The sequence below is a fragment of the Heptranchias perlo genome, unplaced genomic scaffold, assembly GCF_035084215.1.
Source record: "Heptranchias perlo isolate sHepPer1 unplaced genomic scaffold, sHepPer1.hap1 HAP1_SCAFFOLD_43, whole genome shotgun sequence".
In the NCBI taxonomy this organism is placed as follows: Eukaryota; Metazoa; Chordata; class Chondrichthyes; order Hexanchiformes; family Hexanchidae; genus Heptranchias; species Heptranchias perlo.
The window spans coordinates 6,570,420-6,587,942 of NW_027139442.1; the positions used below are offsets into that span (position 1 = coordinate 6,570,420).

At 46.4% G+C, this 17,523-nt stretch overlaps 3 protein-coding genes across 3 annotated transcripts; 1 reads left to right on the top strand and 2 right to left on the bottom strand.

Annotated features, from left to right (window-relative positions):
* Positions 1 to 395: 395 nt before the first annotated feature.
* On the top strand, positions 396 to 1,025 carry LOC137312563 (histone H1.M6.2-like). Its single transcript, XM_067979094.1, has 2 exons — positions 396 to 578; positions 780 to 1,025. Exons 1-2 carry the CDS (start codon positions 396 to 398, stop codon positions 1,023 to 1,025), a joined length of 429 nt encoding a protein of 142 aa, XP_067835195.1.
* Positions 1,026 to 4,778: 3,753 nt separating this feature from the next.
* Positions 4,779 to 5,251, bottom strand: LOC137312564 (histone H2A-like; the record flags this gene model as incomplete). Its single annotated transcript, XM_067979095.1, has 1 exon — positions 4,779 to 5,251. A coding segment is annotated over one exon (390 nt), but the record flags the coding sequence as incomplete, so codon positions are not given.
* LOC137312439 (histone H2B 1/2-like) lies at positions 5,194 to 6,536 on the bottom strand. Its single transcript, XM_067978996.1, has one exon. It carries the CDS (start codon positions 6,534 to 6,536, stop codon positions 6,162 to 6,164), a length of 375 nt encoding a protein of 124 aa, XP_067835097.1. The 3' UTR covers positions 5,194 to 6,161.
* Positions 6,537 to 17,523: the final 10,987 nt, after the last annotated feature.

Consider the following 17,523-nt stretch of genomic DNA (forward strand, 5'->3'; position numbering starts at 1 on the left):
GAAATTTAAGGATAAGTTTTAGTTCAATTCAAGATTTAGCCGAAAAACCGAGATCATGTCAGCGATCGGGTGAGAGAGCGCGATCAGTGCATCAATGAAACGGGTTTATATCGAAATTGGTGCTTTTAATTCGGGTGAAAGTTTTACGACAGCAAACATTCCGGTGTTCGAGATAGGAAGGGGCTAGTCTGGGACTCTGGAATGCCTGATTTTAATTGGAATCGGGAAGTTTAAGAGGGGAGAGAAACACAGAGAGGCTGGAGGGGCCTGGAGCTGACAGCAGGATGTCTCCGCCCCGTCCGCTCTGTGCCTTTAAGTTGCTCTGTGCCGCCGCCTCACGTTTCATTTCTGACCCAGCTCAGACTGTCAGAGAGATTTTCTACTGAGTCCCGGACATGACAGACACTGCAGCCGCCGAAAAGGCACCTTCTGCCGCCGCCGCCGCTCAAACCAATGCTCCGAATAAGAAGGCGATTCCCCGACACAAGACAGCCGGTCCCCCGTTGGGCGAACAGATCCTCAAGATTGCGGCGGATTGCAAGGATCGCAAGGGGATATCCCTGGCCGCGATAAAGAAGGTTCTGGCTACCAAAGGCCTGGATGTGGAGAAGCACCGGTCCCAGATCAAATTAAGTATCAGGAGAAATGTGGAAAAGGGCTCCCTGGTGCAGATCAAGGGCACGGGCGCCTCGGGCTCCTTCAGAGTCGCTAAGAAGGAAACTCAGGCAAAAGTGGTAAAGAAGGTGAAGAAACAAGTAACCAAGAAATCTCCCGGAAAGAAACCAGCGGCCAAAAAAACAGCCGTCAAGAAATTAACGGCCAAGAAATTAACGGCCAAGAAAACAGCCGCCAAGAAATCGACCACGAAAAAGGCGGCGAAATCACCAATTAAGAAAAAAGCGGCGGCGAAGAAGCCCAAGACCCCCAAACCATTGAAGGCGAAGGCGAAGAAGGTGGAAAAACCGAGGGCCAAGCCCAAACCGAAGTCAGCAATGCCGAAGAAAACAGCGGGCAAAAAGAAGTAAAAAAAAAAGTGCAACTTTTGACCATCTGAACCCAACGGCTCTTCTCAGAGCCACCCACGTCTCTCAGAAAAGAGCTGATCCCGGAATCAGATGATTCCTGTCCCGCGGCCGGGCTCAGATTTCAGATAGAAATCATTCCAAATGGACCCAGGGTCCTGGTGACTCGCTTATATTCGCTCCCCCCGCCCCTCCCCCACTGTCTAAAATAAAATAGAGAGAATGGGATGTCCGGGCCGGTCCTCACTGTAACCGGCGTGTGTTCGGTTCCAGTCTCAGTTCATTTTTTCTCACAGATTCAGGGCGAGAGTCCGTGACAGGGTAAAACTGGCGGAGATCCGCCGCTATCACAATTCAAACCTGAACACATGAGATTCTTCAAATCAGCTGGAATAAAGTGTTTGTAAACTGCTGAACCCGTCTGGGAGGGGATGTGTAGGGAGATAGAATCGGGTCTGGGACTGAAATGGGAGGAGGCGGGTTGACTTGTAAGAGAAGGGACTGTATTTAGGCAGGAATATTACTGACTGTTAATTGTAACGTGGCTTATTTAAAAGCTCCGGGTTTCTGGGAATCCTTGAATATGAAGCCGGAGTCTGTAAGGGTTTGTGCGGAGCGTTGTGTTTCGGTTCTATTATCGAGAAACTGTTTGAAATTGGCGGTTGGAGAAAGCTGGAGGTGGAGCTGGAAGATCAGAGGCCGCTCTCCGCTCTGTCCATCATTCTGAATCTCTCCTCCCCTCTCTGTTTAATATCTCACTCTGTCTCCTCCCCTCTCTGTTTAATATTTCACTCTGTCTCCTCCCCTCCCTCTCTCACCCTGTGCATGTTTCAGTCAGGTCGGGGCAGGATGCATAAAAATAGAAGCATTATAAGTTAGCTGTTCATTCAGCAGCGATCTGAGTGAAGAATCATCATGTCTGGCAGAGGTAAAGGAGGCAAAGGACTGGGGAAAGGCGGAGCCAAGCGGCACCGGAAAGTGCTTCGTGATAACATCCAGGGGATCACCAAACCAGCCATCCGCCGCCTGGCTCGCCGTGGCGGCGTCAAGCGGATCTCGGGTCTGATTTACGAGGAAACCCGCGGGGTGCTGAAGGTTTTCCTGGAGAATGTGATCAGGGACGCGGTCACCTACACTGAACACGCCAAGCGCAAGACGGTCACTGCCATGGATGTGGTGTACGCTCTGAAACGGCAGGGCCGCACTCTCTATGGATTCGGCGGCTGAACAACTCGACCCTTTCTAACCGGACACAAAACAAAGGCTCTTCTAAGAGCCACCCACCGCCTCACAGAGAGAGCACTGACCTGGGAACGGGGAGAGGAAAGATCTCGGGGTGGGGAATCAGTTTCCGATATTTAATTAGTATGGGGAGATTCCCCAACACTCGGTACAGGGAGGTCAGAAACAACGGCCCGGGTTCTCCGCCATCCCGAGAGAAGGAGCGGAATTCCCGATTTCACGGTATAAATGTACAGGCGGTGATAGAGTCTTTCCCCAGATATGACATTCTCCGCTCAGAGTAAAATCCCTCCTCACTCCCTCTCCCGCTGTGTCCTCTCTGCTCGGTGTTTATTTCCTGCCCTCATTCAATTATCAGTTCGATGCGAAGTTTGTATGTGAGGACCGGTTCACCGGGCCGGAACTGGCGGGATTTTTGAAATTGAAGCTGACTTTGTCCCGAATGTGAAACAGCCTGAGATTTGAGCTGAGGAGTGGGAAATAATGGAGATTATAAACAGTGGGATTTTTAAATTGCTGGAGGGAAATTAGATTTTCTTGAAACTGTTATTTGATGCTCTGAAATTGGCGGGCTTTTTGAAATTTATGATTGATTTCAGCTCAGCCAATTGGGGCCCAATACCTCCCACCGTTTCGGTCTGATTGTGAAAGCTCGGTTCAAACCAGCCAATCACAGGCCCGGGGCTGTCCATCCCTGACAGGGTGTGGGACTTCAGCCAATCGCAGGCCAGGGGCGGATTCCCTTAGACCATTTAAAAGGCGGCCCCAGAGAGCACTCCGTATTAACAGTCTGTGTGTCTCGGGTTGTGTTGTGATCTGTTCAGAAAATGGCCAGGACCAAGCAGACAGCGCGCAAATCGACCGGCGGGAAAGCTCCTCGCAAACAGTTGGCTACCAAAGCGGCCAGGAAGAGCGCTCCAGCCACGGGCGGAGTGAAGAAGCCTCATCGTTACAGACCCGGCACTGTGGCTCTGAGGGAGATCCGCCGCTACCAGAAATCCACCGAGTTGCTCATCCGCAAACTGCCCTTCCAGCGCCTGGTGCGAGAGATCGCTCAGGATTTCAAGACAGACCTGCGCTTCCAGAGCTCGGCCGTCATGGCCCTGCAGGAGGCCAGCGAGGCTTACCTGGTGGGGCTGTTTGAGGACACCAACCTGTGCGCCATCCACGCCAAGCGAGTCACCATCATGCCCAAAGACATCCAGCTGGCCCGCCGCATCCGCGGGGAGCGCGCCTAAACCCGACCCGGCTTCAGCACCAAGTGCAACAAAGGCTCTTTTCAGAGCCACCAAATCGGCGATGGAAAGAGCTGTGATCTCCTGGGTTGAAATGGTGGTACAGTGCAGATTAAAAAAATAATTACACGGGAAATTCATGAAGGGAAGTAGCGGATGTCAAGCGGGGCACGACTAGCATTTATAAACTGTCCATATCATAGCCCGTTATAACATGGGAGATAGTTCGGAGCAGAGCTGATCTGTGAAGTTCTGGGCAGGTACAGTAGCAGTGTTGAACATACACAACACAAACAGACAAGGGTGACAATTCCAGACTAACCAACAGCAGGTATTTGAAAACGACACAGTTTAATTTCCACACATCACACCCAGGATTGGAGGGAGGTGAATTCCACTCACTGCGCAGACTGAGTCCCATCATCACATCCAGTGCCACATTTGGACAGTGAAATTACTGGTAAACAGGTACAGAAACGGCTGAATTCGATCCTACTCTTTCACATCAGGTATCTGCACCCCCAGTGTCAATCTAACTCGGACATATATACAGGGAGAGGATCGTGCAGCGTCCAAAGTACAAGAGATGCAAGTTCTCATTTCCGATATAGTGTCAGCTTGGCTCTGTTGGAAATACTTTAATCTCAAAAGAACCAGTCTCGGATCAAATGGAGTTTGACTATTGTCCCTCTCCAGCTGTAGTGACAGAGGCTGTTTCACTGCAACTCGCAATAATAGAACCAAAGTGTTTTCTTTCAGCGCTAGAATCAGAAGCAGTGTGAAACTTAGTGTCACATTCACTGCGGTACTCGTCAGACTGACAGGGACAGAATAAATCTCTCACTCTCATCTAGTAACAGACAGATTTCAATCACTGATTCAGCAATCGCTGACACAATAATCAACACATCCGTCACCTTCTGGGTAATGGAAGTCAGACCGAGTAAGTGTTGTGGGAGAATGAGACTGCAAATAACACTTAAAATAATTGCTCGAACACAATAGAGTGCGTCTTGTTGCCGATGATCAAACTCACCAGTTATTTCTGTATCCCACCCGCCCAGTTTAATGAACTGATTATTTGTCTCATTTTCCATACAATCTGTAAATTTCAACCTATTGGAGGTTGGCGAGTACTGAAACAGATCATTTGTATTTAACAAGCGATCGTTAGTTTGGAACTAACGGGAGGCAGTTAGATCCAGAATCGGAATCAAGGAACGTGAAATCACCAGATCTGAAACAGATTGTTTATTATTAAATTAATTTCTGACTCCGTTCAAACAGTATCCAGCCCTTTCATAGATACAGTGGGTGGCTCTGAAAAGAGCCTTTGTGTTATCAGATTAATTCTTGGCCGCTTTACTTGCTCTTGGAGCTCACAGTGCTGGTTTTCTTCGGCAGCAGCACGGCCTGGATATTAGGCAGCACCCCGCCCTGGGCGATGGTCACCCGCCCCAGCAGCTTGTTGAGCTCCTCGTCGTTGCGGATGGCCAGCTGCAGGTGTCTGGGGATGATGCGGGTCTTCTTGTTGTCGCGGGCCGCGTTGCCGGCCAGCTCGAGGATTTCAGCCGTCAGATACTCGAGCACAGCAGCCAGATAGACCGGGGCTCCGGCACCCACACGTTCAGCATAGTTCCCCTTTCGCAGGAGCCTGTGAACACGGCCCACAGGGAACTGCAGTCCGGCCCGGGATGAGCGAGACTTGGCCTTGGCCCGAGCTTTCCCGCCGGTTTTTCCTCTTCCAGACAATTACAAAATCTCACAAACACTTTCACAAAGAAGGAAGAATGACTGCTGTATTTGCCCTTCTTATGGACTGAAAGATCATCTGATTTGTTGTTCTCTAATACACCTCATTTGCATATTTCATTAACCAATCAGATAGCTGAGAAACAGAAGAGGGCGAGATTTATCGGCCTCAACGGTCAGACCAGGAATTTTATGAATTTCAAGAAGCCCGCCAATTTCAGTCCAGTAAACCACCGGATTTAGATCAATGTCGCCCTGAGCATAAGATTTTAAACCCGTTCTTTTTACCTTGTCTTATTCAGCGCTACACGTCACCAATCGCTGGCGCTATTTTAAAACCTGCTTTAAATTATAGCTCATTCTGTCATCGCTTTCAAACAGTATCGGACTGGACTAAATCCCCATTCACAGCATTCCGTGAAGGGACACATTTCAATTTAATCTTTATAAAAGTGACACGTTATAGATTGGTCCCTTCTCACAGAGCCGGGTGTGCTTCTGTGAAAAGAGGGACCCGGACGGAGTTCTCATTCTGCCCCTATTCCGCTGTGTTACTGCAAGGGGTGTGGTTGCTGTTAATATGGGGATTTTCACATCAGTTGGTAAACATTTCGGAGACTGAATTCAAAGAGATAATAGCACTGCTAAGGTGGTCATTCAGGGTGTGTTCGTGGCCGGAATAGTAACGCTTTTAGAACAAAGCGAATGGGAAGGAGCGGATCATAAACTCGCGTTCAGTTCATGTGTCAGAAATTTCAACGGCGTAGTTACAGTATCAGTATTGGATTGGAACAATATCGCGGTATTAAAAAGATACTAAGAAAATATATAAGAAATGCAGCACTTTCAGAGAGGTTGTGGGTGGCTCTTAAAAGAGCCGTTGTTTTTTTTTTCAGTACATTGTGGAGTTTTACTTGGAGCTGGTGTACTTGGTCACCGCCTTTGTCCCTTCCGACACAGCGTGCTTGGCCAGTTCCCCGGGCAGCAGCAGGCGCACGGCGGTCTGGATCTCCCGGGAGCTGATGGTCGCCCGCTTGTTGTAATGGGCCAGGCGGGAAGCCTCACCCGCGATGCGCTCGAAAATATCGTTCACAAAGGAGTTCATGATGCTCATGGCCTTGGAGGAGATGCCGGTGTCGGGGTGAACCTGCTTCATCACTTTGTAGACGTAGATGGAGTAACTCTCCTTCCTCGACTTTCTCCGCTTCTTGCCGCCCTTGGCTGGTGCTTTACTCAAGGTTTTCTTGGCGCCCTTCTTGGGAGCTGCTTTCTTGTCCTCAGGCATTTTCAAACTCAATTTCAGAAACAGAAATGACCCAAATCCGCTCCAAGTTCGGCTTAAATAGGCAGCCCCACAGCCCTATGCTAATGAGGGATGGGGAAGGCAATGATCATGATTGGGTCACTGGGAATGATGTAACAATAATTATTCACTGTAACTCTCTGATTGGATACCTGAAGAAACCAATCGGATTTCATACCTGCCACCAATCACACTGCACATTGTCCGGTTTCAGCAATTTGTTCCGAACTGTTGCAATTCTGCTTTCGGCCAGTAGATGTCCCCAAACCCCGGGACATTGAAGTTTGCAGATGAGAGAGGGACAGAATATGAACTCATTCTTCACATTATATTGCACGAGTGAGATTTGGAAAAACTTGGAATGGAGATGAGATGCAAGCACATTTTTTTTAGACCATACGTTAGTTGTAATGCTGTGTTAAATTATTGTAATTGATTTCGGGACTATAGTCAATACTGAGGAAGACTGCGACAAAATCAGCTTGCAGAACGGTCGTGTCAATGTGCATTGAATTTAAATATAGAAAGTTGTGATCTGATTAATTTTGTTAGGGGGAATAAGGAGGCCACATACTGCTTGGGAAATACGAGTCTAAATGGGGTAGAGGAGCAATGTAAATCGTGTCCTGAGAAATCAGAGAGAAATACTGTGCAACGTAAGTGCAAAAATAAGGGGGTAAATTCACAACTATCGAATGAGTAAAACAAAAACTTTATTATGAATTAATTGTCTTCATTTTCCAATAAGAAAACGTGCAAAAATATGAGAGTAGAAATTGCAGACTGAAACTTTTTTTCATCTTGCACATTGTCCTGTCACTGTCACCACGACAGATAATGTGAATTTGTTCCGCTCTTTTACAGTTCTCGCCTACGTCCAGTAGAGGCCAGTCTCTAGTACTCTGTATGAGAGCGGGATTTAATCTGTATCTGTCAATCTCTGATACTCTGTGAGTGTGGGATTCATTCTGCATCTGTCATTCTCTGGTACTGTGTGTGAGTGTGAGATTCATTTTGTATCTGTCAGTCTCTGTTTGTGAGTGTGAGATTCTTTCTGTATCTGTCAGTCTCTGGTCCTGAGTGTGGGTGTGGGATTCATTCTGTATCTCTCAGTCTCTGTCACTACATATGAGCTTGGGATCATTCTGTATCTGCCAGTCTCTGGCACTGTATTTGAGAGTGGGATTAATTCTGTATCTGCCAGTCTCAGGTACTGTGTGTAAGTGTGGAATTAACTCTGTAACTGTCAGTCTCTGGTCCTGTCTGTGAGTGTGGGATTCATTCTGTATCTGCCATTATATGCTAATTTATCTCAGTGTGGCATTCATTCTGTAATTCAATCCCTGAGACAAAGTGCAAATCTGGATTCATTCTGTATTCTTATTTCAGTTCCCACTATTTTACTTCAAACTGCAGCCTTAATACTTTAAAGTATAAGCAGTTTTTCGTCAAGTATTTAATTTGTAACCATGGATATATTTTTCGATTTTCTTCAATCAAACAACGTGTGTGAGTTTTGGACTTTTGTTACATCTTAATCTCTGAACGATATTGTGAATGATAATGTACCTTTTAATATGTTCATTGTGAAATTATTGGACTGGTGTGTAATATGTAGCTCAGATCTGCAATAATGTCTGTGTGTGAGTGTGGGATTCATTGTGTTCCTGTCAGTTTCTGGTTCTGTGTATGAGTGTGGGATTTATTCTGTATCTCTCAGTTTCTGGTACTGTGTGTGAGTGTTGGATTCATTCTGCATCTGTCAGTCTCTGGTACTGTGTATGAGTGTGGAATTCATTCTGCATCTGTCAGTCTCTGGTACTGTGTGTGAGTGTGGGATTAATTCTGTATCTGTCAGTCTCTGTTACTGTACGTGGGTGTGGGATTCATTCTGTATCTGTATGTGGGTGTGGGATTCATTCTGTATCTATCAGTCTCTGGTACTGTGTGTGAGTGTGGGAATCACCCTGTATCTGTCAGTCTCTGGTACTGTGTGTGAGTGTGGGAATCACCCTGTATCTGTCAGTCTCTGGTACTGTGTGTGAGTGTGGGAATCATCCTGTATCTGTCAGTCTCTGGTACTGTGTATGAGTGTGGGAATCATCCTGTATCTGTCAGTCTCTGGTAATGTGTATGAGTGTGGGATTCATTCTGTATCTGTCAGTCTCTGGTAATGTACGTGGGATTGGGATTCATTCTGTATCTATCAGTCTCTGTTACTGTACGTGGGTGTGGGATTCATTCTGTATCTGTATGTGGGTGTGGGATTCATTCTGTATCTATCAGTCTCTGGTATTGTGTGCGAATGAGGGTTTCATTCTGTTCCCGTCAGTCTCAGCTGCTATATGTGAGGGAGTCATTCATTCTGCATCCATCAATTTCTGGTACTGTATGTGAGTGATATAAATTTTGTCTCTTTCAGTCTGTGCTACAGTGTGTGAGTGCAGGAATCATTCGGTATCTGTCATTCACTGTTAGGTTGTGTGAGTGCTGATTTCACTCTGTGTGTCAGTCTCTGGCCCTTCATCTGAGTGTGAGATTCATTCTTTATCTATATGTAATTTGTATCTTCGTTTACAGTATGTTGTTCAAAACTCTATTTGTAATACCTCAATGTATCAATATTTTTCCCAGTGTTTCAATGGTTGATAATGATACATTTTAAAATGTAATGTTGTTGGTTATAATCAGAGAATGTGGACCTTTTTGGACTTCTATTAAATCTGTATTGTGAATTAGTTTATCTTCCAAAATGATATGGTGACTTTTTTGACCTTGTATATAATGTGTAGGTCAGTCTGCATGAAAGGAATACTGTGTATTTCAGTCTGAATTGGTATCAGTTTTTTGTAGTGGTTTATAATGTGTAGATCAGTCTGCACTAATGGAATTGATACTGTATCTTTCAATCTGACACTATGAGATTTTTGGACTGATATGTAATGTGTAACTCAGACTGCATAAATGTGTGTGACTGTGAGATTCATTCCGTATCTGTCAGTCCCCAGTACTGTGTGTGAGTGTGGGATTCATTCTGTATCTGTCAGTCCCTAGTACTGTCTGTGAGTATGAGATTCATTCTGTATCTGTCAGGCTCTGGTATTGTGGGAGTGTGTGATTCATTCTATATTTGTTAGTCCCTTGTACTGTGTGTGAATGTAGGATTCATTCGGTATTTGTCAGTCACTGTTATATTGTGTGAGTGCTGGTTTCATTCTGTGTGTCAGTCTCTGGCCCTCTATCTGAATATGTGATTCATTCTTTATCTGTATGTAATTAGTCTCTCCGTTTTCAGTATGGTGTTCAAAACTGTATCTTTAATACCTCAATTTGTGCATATTTTCCCCAGTGTTTAATTGGTTGATAATGAAATGCTGTAGAATATAATCAGAGAATGTGGGCACTTTTCGGACTACTATTAAATCTGTATCGATGTGAACACAATTGTGCATTAGTTTATCTTCCAAACTGATATGTTGACATTTTTGAACTTATATATGACGTGCAGCTCAGTCTGCATCAATGGAATACTGTATATTTCAGAGTGAATTTGCATCAGTTTTTTGTAGTGGTTTATAACGTGCAGATCAGTCTGCAATAATGTAATTGATACTGTATCTTTCAATCTGATACTTCTTTAACTGGTAAGTAATGTTACTCAGCCTGCACTAATGTGTGATTCATTTTGTATCTCTCAGTCTCTGGAACAGTGTGTCAGTGTGGGATTCATTCTGTATCTGTCATCTCTGGTACCATATGTGAGTGTAGGATTCACTCTGTGTCTGTCAGTCTCTAGTATTGTATGTGAGTTTGGGATTCCTTCTGCATCTGTCAGTCTCTGGTACTGTACCTGAGTGTGAGATTCATTCTGTATCTGTATGTAATTATTCTCTAAGATTGCATTATGGCGTTCAAAATTGTACCTTTAATATCTTCATGTTTAGATCTTATTTCTCATTAACTGGTATATATGGGTCCTCTGTAGGATTTGACGCTGTAGCTTTTAATCACATAATTTGTCTGCTTTTTGAGCTACTATTAAATCTGTATCTCTGTGAGTACTGTTGTGAATGATAATGTATCTTTCAAATTGATTTCGTGACACTTTTCAAATGGTGTATAATGTGTAGCTCAGTCTGTACTAATAGAATTGATACTGTATCTATAAATCTCAAACTATGAGTGTATTATAAACTGATATCTAATTTGTTTCTCAGGTTACACTCTCACAGCATTTCTCAATCTGATACTGTACATGAGTTTTGGACACGTATGCAATTTGTATCACATGATACATGCAATATCCATTCGAACAGTGTATTAAACTCACGTGAGTGTGTGAATTCTGGGCAATTATTCAATTGGAATCTCAGGGTAAATTATTGGGTTTCATTCTGTCCCTTTCAATCGAGTACCATGTGTGATTTCGATCTGGTATTTAATTCGTAGCTTATGTTGCCCTATTGTGAGATTGACACAGTGCCTTTCAATCTGATAGTGTGATATTGGACTGGGATTTCTGTATCTACCTGTCAGCGGGACTCAGCTCGGGGGAAATGGAACAGTGTCTGCCTCACCTGCTTTGTTTGAATGTTGGATTGAAAATGTGTCTGTGGAACTTGGGTCAGTGCTTCTACTGTCTGAGACTGTGGAACTGATGACCTGTCTGTGTCTCTGTGCGCTGTGTGTGATAATGTACTTACTGTGTGGGAGAAGGAGTTGGCTGCACTGTTCCTTGTGCCTCGAGTGGAGGAAACATAACACTGATTCTGGGTCCTTCAAGGATTTGCCTGTAGGAAGAAATTTTTCTCTTGTAACTCAAGAACCAGTGAGGTAGGAAATACAAAAGTGTTCGAATTAATATCTTTGTTAATGATTATTTTGATTATCCACAAAACCAGCAACACAAACAGTGTCAGTATCTGACTCCACTGCAGTACTGCAGCATTCAGCTTCTGCACACCACGAGTGGTGGGCTGTTTTACAACAATTTAGTGACATCCAGACACAACACAACCATAAATGGCACTACCCGATGTGGCACGGTCCTTTGTGCAGGTCAGGTTTCCACTCCCCTCTCACATGGGACTAACCGTTCAACCGAAACAAAACAGCCGCTGCTTAAAATGTGACCTTCACACTTCTCACCTAGTGCCTGCAATAGATGCTCTTTGGATAACTCCCCACATCCTTACTGTCCGGCTCCGTTCCACTCTTCACTGTCGAATCACAATAAACAGGGTGAGACTGGACCTAAACCAGGAACATTCCCTACTGGTCTGGCGAGAGCAAGCAGCAATGATTTTAAATAGCAGGTTCTTCTCATTCTGACTCCCTGACCCTGGACACACGCTGTGCACACACAGCCCGAGAATGACCTCTCCCTTCCCCCGCTCACTCCATGTTCCGGGACCAGTTCCTGATCCACTCCGCCTCTTACAAACAGCCCCCGGACCTTCCCCCGGACTCAATGCCGATCTCTGAGCCCATCTGCGGACACGGTCCCGAAGCGATGAGCTGCTGTAACGAGGCTGCTCTTTGCTCCCTTCCCCCGGGGGCCGTGATCTCTCCATTCCCGGCTGTTTTAAACCATCTTCTTCCGCTCACTGAGGGAATGGCGCCCACAGGCCGAGCTGGGGGAGGGGAGCGCGCATGCGCTCTTCTACTCACCAACAATCAGCGCTGGGGGCGGGGCTGAGTCACGCATGCGCAGAGATCTGGTTTAATTCCCAATGCACAAATCGATGGAAACTTTCCCCAATTGGAATTTTTCAGAGTCTGAGAAAAGCAAGTGGGGCTGAGGGAAAGGTCAGAGGGAATGGGGTCCACAGGCGGTGCAGTAACAGGCACCAGAATGGGAAACAGATGGGATTCCACCAGTGACTAACGCTGGAATCCAGACTGACTTTACAATCTCTAACTATTAAACTAGATGTTTTCATCCCTGCTGTTTCTCTCGGTATCTTTTGATGGTAAATAGTCTTTCATAGATAAAGTGGGACATTTTGAAATGAACCAATGGATTCTGTTCATACTTGGCCCCTTTACCCATTAAGTAACGTGTGACTCCGAAACTGGATGCAGGAATTCTCAAACCAATCCTGGAGAAAAATGGGAGGAAAGTCGGAGTCCGTGTATTTGCTGGGAGCGTGTAGGATTAATATCTGACAGCAACAGTCCATTATTAATATATGATGTATTAATATAATCAGAGTGAAACTCTCGGTCACTGAGAGTAATAGCGAACGGCCCTGATCTGCAAAACCGAATGTAGTACAACAGGCAAGAGAGGGTTAAATTCGGCCCACATTGTTTTTGTCACTCTCTGCACTGTCCCTGAGTGTGGGATTAATGGTGTGTCCGTCTCTGGTATATCAGTGAGAGACAAGACTGCATCTTCTGTCTCTACAACGGGAATTTCTGGATAAAACGCAACTTTACAAGTCAGTCTGGAACTGATACTGTTGCACTGTGCCTCTCCGCTCGCTCTGTCACAGTATCTGTCTCCCTTTCTCTCTCACTCTCTGGTGCTGTATATGAAGGTTGGATACTGCTATTGAGCGTGATATGAACATACTGATAGGAAGTGTAAGACTGACAGTGTGTGTCTTGCTTTCTCTCTCGAGTGCTGTTTTTGAAGGTGGAATACTGTCTGATATAAAACAGAGAGAATGGGGTGTCCAGGCCACACCGTAACTGGGGGTGTGTTCGGCTCCAGTCCCAGTTCATGGTCATAACCTTTTCACAGATTCAGGGTGAGAGTCTCTGTGAGACGGTAAAACTGGCGGAGAAAATCCGCTTCACAATTCAAACCCCAACACATGCGATTCTACAAATCAGCTGGAATAAGAATTTTGTAAACTGCTAATTAAGAGAGTGGATTTTCCGCTTTGGCGGTGGAGTAAGTCGGCGATAGCGGATCGGGCCCCCATTGTTCACTACGCCTGATTTTACTATCCATTGACACCAATGAGTTCACTGAAGTAACTGATATCAATCCAATACTTCAAATAAATTTGGAAATATATTTTATCCAACAAATGCTTTTTGAGAAATAATACAAGATTTGATTCTAACATGAAAAGGTTTGCTGTTATTAGTCGGGAAATAATATGATTTCAATATTAAATGTTTAATCCTGTAATGAATAAAATCAAATGCTCCATTTCGGTTGATGATTATTCCCCATCACACACACTGCCCGCTGGGATGGACTGAGGGTGAGCTGTCAGGGACAGACAGCGTCCTGTTCATTGGGACATTTGTTTTGACCAGAACAGAATAACTCATAAAATATTCTTGTAATTTCTAACTCCAGTGGGGAGTTCCGGAGATCGTTTCCTCTCTGAGCTGCTGTGCAGCAATGTTTACTCACTGCAGGGAGTTTAATGAGACATGAGGCTGGGCCTCGTTGCACAGATCGAGAAGGAAACCTCCTGATACATTTCTGAGACGATCAGAGGGCGGGAGATTTCACACGGCCGCAGCAGGCCAAGGGAAAGCTCTCCTGCTGCTCCTTGCCTCACAAAATATGAGTTAAAAAGAAACTTCTCAGTTTTCTCGACCACTCAATGCCCATCTAAAGGGCGGCTCCTCCACCGATTTTTCACCAACATTAAATGGTTTCCCCTGTACGTCATAATAATCTGATTTACGTATTACAAGTGGCCTGACCGGAAACAGGTGGGTGTTGCTCGGGCCGCTCTTCTCAGGACACGACCCACGATGGTGGAGGCAGGAACGCCACCGTTAAAGGGGCGGTAAGTGACCTGACACCATTTACTCGCCTCGACCACCCCATTTCTGCCAGGCGAGTATACTTAAAATCGGCCACACCATTCCTGACCTCCGCGCTAGAATCAATCTTCGAAGCCCACAAGCTGGTCCATTTTCTCAAATTGCATCGGTTCATAACACGTGGAGGGAAATTTTCACCATCGCTGGGAACTGAACTGGTAGAGCCGATCACCCGCCCCTTACAGAACCGACCCGATTTTAATTTTTGCTCAGTCAGTTTACCGCCCAAGATGTGAAGGTGAAAATACCCCCTACGTCTCTGACCCCAAGGTTCGAAAGGTGTGTGAAAGACATCAGACAGTGTTTGCCGAACACTAACATGAATGTGTGCGAATGGATCCGCGTATTCAGGTAAAAGGTGATAACCTCATCCACGGAGAATGAACCCCTACACCGTGGTGTCGAAGAGGAGTTCATCCCAACAGCTCGGTAACACAGGTCGCTGTCCTCTATGGGCAGTTGTCCAAGATGCACAACGAGACAGATATCAACAGCTGCTGGAAGACCATCAATTCGGTCAGGGAGGCCCTTTGTTCCCCCGAAACCAGCAGGTCTTCCAGCCGAGGGAACTGTCCGCGGCCAAGTGTTGGCCACTAGCAGAATCCAAGGTCCAGTATTTCATGCTGAGGTGCACACTGAAGCGAGGTGCGGCCTACACAAAGGCTTTATGGGGAAAGGCAACCGTGTAACGCTATCCCACCTTGTAATGTACAGCATGTGTTAGAAGATATTTACTGTGTTTTGACTTGTAATAATGGAATCGTATGATGTGTATTGTATTTGTTTTGAATTGTAATTGTAATATTTACATTGAGCTGTGTCTATTCATGAATTTTATGAAATAAAGTATATTTTGAAATATTAAATAAAGTTCCAGTCTCACTATGTCTCTTCTTATTGGACACTGAAGAGTGGAAACAGACCCGAATCGTAAAGATGTTTGTAAACAATTTTACAACACCAAGTTATAGTCCAGCAATTTTATTTTAAATTCACAAGCTTTCGGAGGCTTCCTCCTTCCTCAGGTAAATGTTCAGGAGCTCCTCGAAGCCTACGCATTTATACATATAGAACAATACAAGGTGTTTACAGAATGCCCCTGGAACTGCCCGTTGCCAAGGCAATCACCGTGTTCAGACAGAGAGGTGTCACCTGCAGAACCCCCGAATACACATTCAACCGTGTATTCAACCGTGCATTCAACTGTGTATTCGGGGGTTCTGCAGGTGACACCTCTCTGTCTGAACACGGTGATTGCCTTGGCAACGGGCAGTTCCAGGGGCATTCTGTAAACACCATGTATTGTTCTATATGTATAAATGCGTAGGCTTCGAGGAGCTCCTGAACATTTACCTGAGGAAGGAGGAAGCCTCCGAAAGCTTGTGAATTTAAAATAAAATTGCTGGACTATAACTTGGTGTTGTAAAATTGTTTACAATTGTCAACCCCAGTCCATCACCGGCATCTCCACGTAAAGATGTTGGAAGTTATACAAATATCATTTATTGCAGGCATCAGGTGAGAAATAGGGAGTATTTTCTTAAGGGTGAGAAACTAGGGACTGTGGAGGAGCAGAGGGGTTTGGGTGTCCAGGTACACCAATCAATAAAAATAAGTGCACAAGTGTAAAAAATGAATGAAAGATCCCAATTTCTAGGCTGTCATATCCCAAGGTAGCGCTATCAGGTACTTTCCCAACTCTGTGGAATTTGCTGATACAATCAGGCCCCACTGCCTCCCTTGCTGGTCCATTCCATACATCCAGCGCACTCTGCATTAAAAAATATAGATTCAAGCATTCTGCTCATAATGTGCCCCAGGTAGAGAAGACTGAGAGTGGCAGGAGAACCCAAACCATCAGCCTTATGTGAGTTTGGACATTTCTGTTTTTAATTCAGATTGTTGAATTTGCAATTTATCCACTTTTTTTGTACATTTCTATTTTTATTTTTTAATCAAATTCTCCAAACCCTGTGCGCAGTGAGTGCTGACTCCGGGCCCTTTGATTGACAGCCCTCACCTCCGCCCGCCTTCGTCCTGGGCTGACTCCTCCTATCACGTGACACGCGGCACCGTCTCTCACCTTTGCGCGCTGACATCGCGATGCGTGCATGCATCTCCGGCCCGAGGGACGCCGCGCGGTCCCTTTGCCGCTTTCCCTTAGCAACAGGCGCCTGCCAGGAGGATGATGATGGCAGCCTCCGGTCGGAGTGCGGGCGGCCGCTGCTGTGGGCGGGGTCGAGACCGACAGAGGGAGGGTCCGCACCTGGAAATGGTCTGGGCCCCGGGGACTTGGAATGGCGCAGTGAGGGCGGTCCGAGCAACAGCTCCTCCGACTTCAGGCCCGAGCGGCGTTAATGGGGTTGCAAAGCCCGGGACGGAGGGACCGACAGCCCGGGACGGTGGGACCGAGACCATGGGATGCAGGGACCGAGACCCTGGAACGGTGGGACTGAGACCCCGGGACGGAGGGAACGCGACCCCGGGATGGTCGGACCGCGATCCTGGGACAGCGGGGCGTCGACCCCGGGATGGAGGGATGCGACCCCAGGGACGGAGGGACTGCGACCCCGGGACGGTGGGACCGCGACCCAGGGAAGGTGGGGACCGCGATCCTGGTACAGTGGGATACTGACCCCGGGACGGAGGTGCTGCGACCCCGGGAGGGAGGTACCGCGATCCCGGGAGGGAGGGGCCGTGAACCTGGGATGGAGGGACCGCGACCCCTGAGACGGAGGGACCGCGACCCCGGGATGGTGTGACCACGAACCCGGGATGGAGGTACCGTGACCCCGGGAGGGAGGTGGTCTTTCAGACCGTCCATGCTCTGTTGTGAGACCTCCGTGTGTGTCTTGTTCTGTTCGTGTTCCATTACATTGGCTCCCGGTGTGGCAATGCCTCGATTTTAAAATTCTCATCCTCGTGTTCAAATCCCTCCATGACAATCTCCCTCTCCCTATCGAGAGTCAGTGCTGAGGCACTCAGTGCTGTTATCGACACAGTCAGTGCTGGGACACTCAGTCCTGTTATACACACACTCAGAGCTGGGACACTCAGTCCTGTTATACATAGTCAGATAAATAAATAACTGCAAACTAAGAATGAAATCTCCAGGACCTGACGGTTTCCACCCCAGAGTTTTAAAGGAAACAGGTGGGGAAATTGCAGATGC

Bases quoted from the DNA above. Each gene is read 5' to 3' on its own strand.
- LOC137312563 (XM_067979094.1), top strand. From the start codon at position 396: ATGACAGACACTGCAGCCGCCGAAAAGGCACCTTCTGCCGCCGCCGCC. The intron at 579-779 runs GTTCTGGCTACC...TCTCCCGGAAAG, and splicing joins CCCTGGCCGCGATAAAGAAG to AAACCAGCGGCCAAAAAAAC.
- LOC137312439 (XM_067978996.1), bottom strand. From the start codon at position 6,536: ATGCCTGAGGACAAGAAAGCAGCTCCCAAGAAGGGCGCCAAGAAAACC.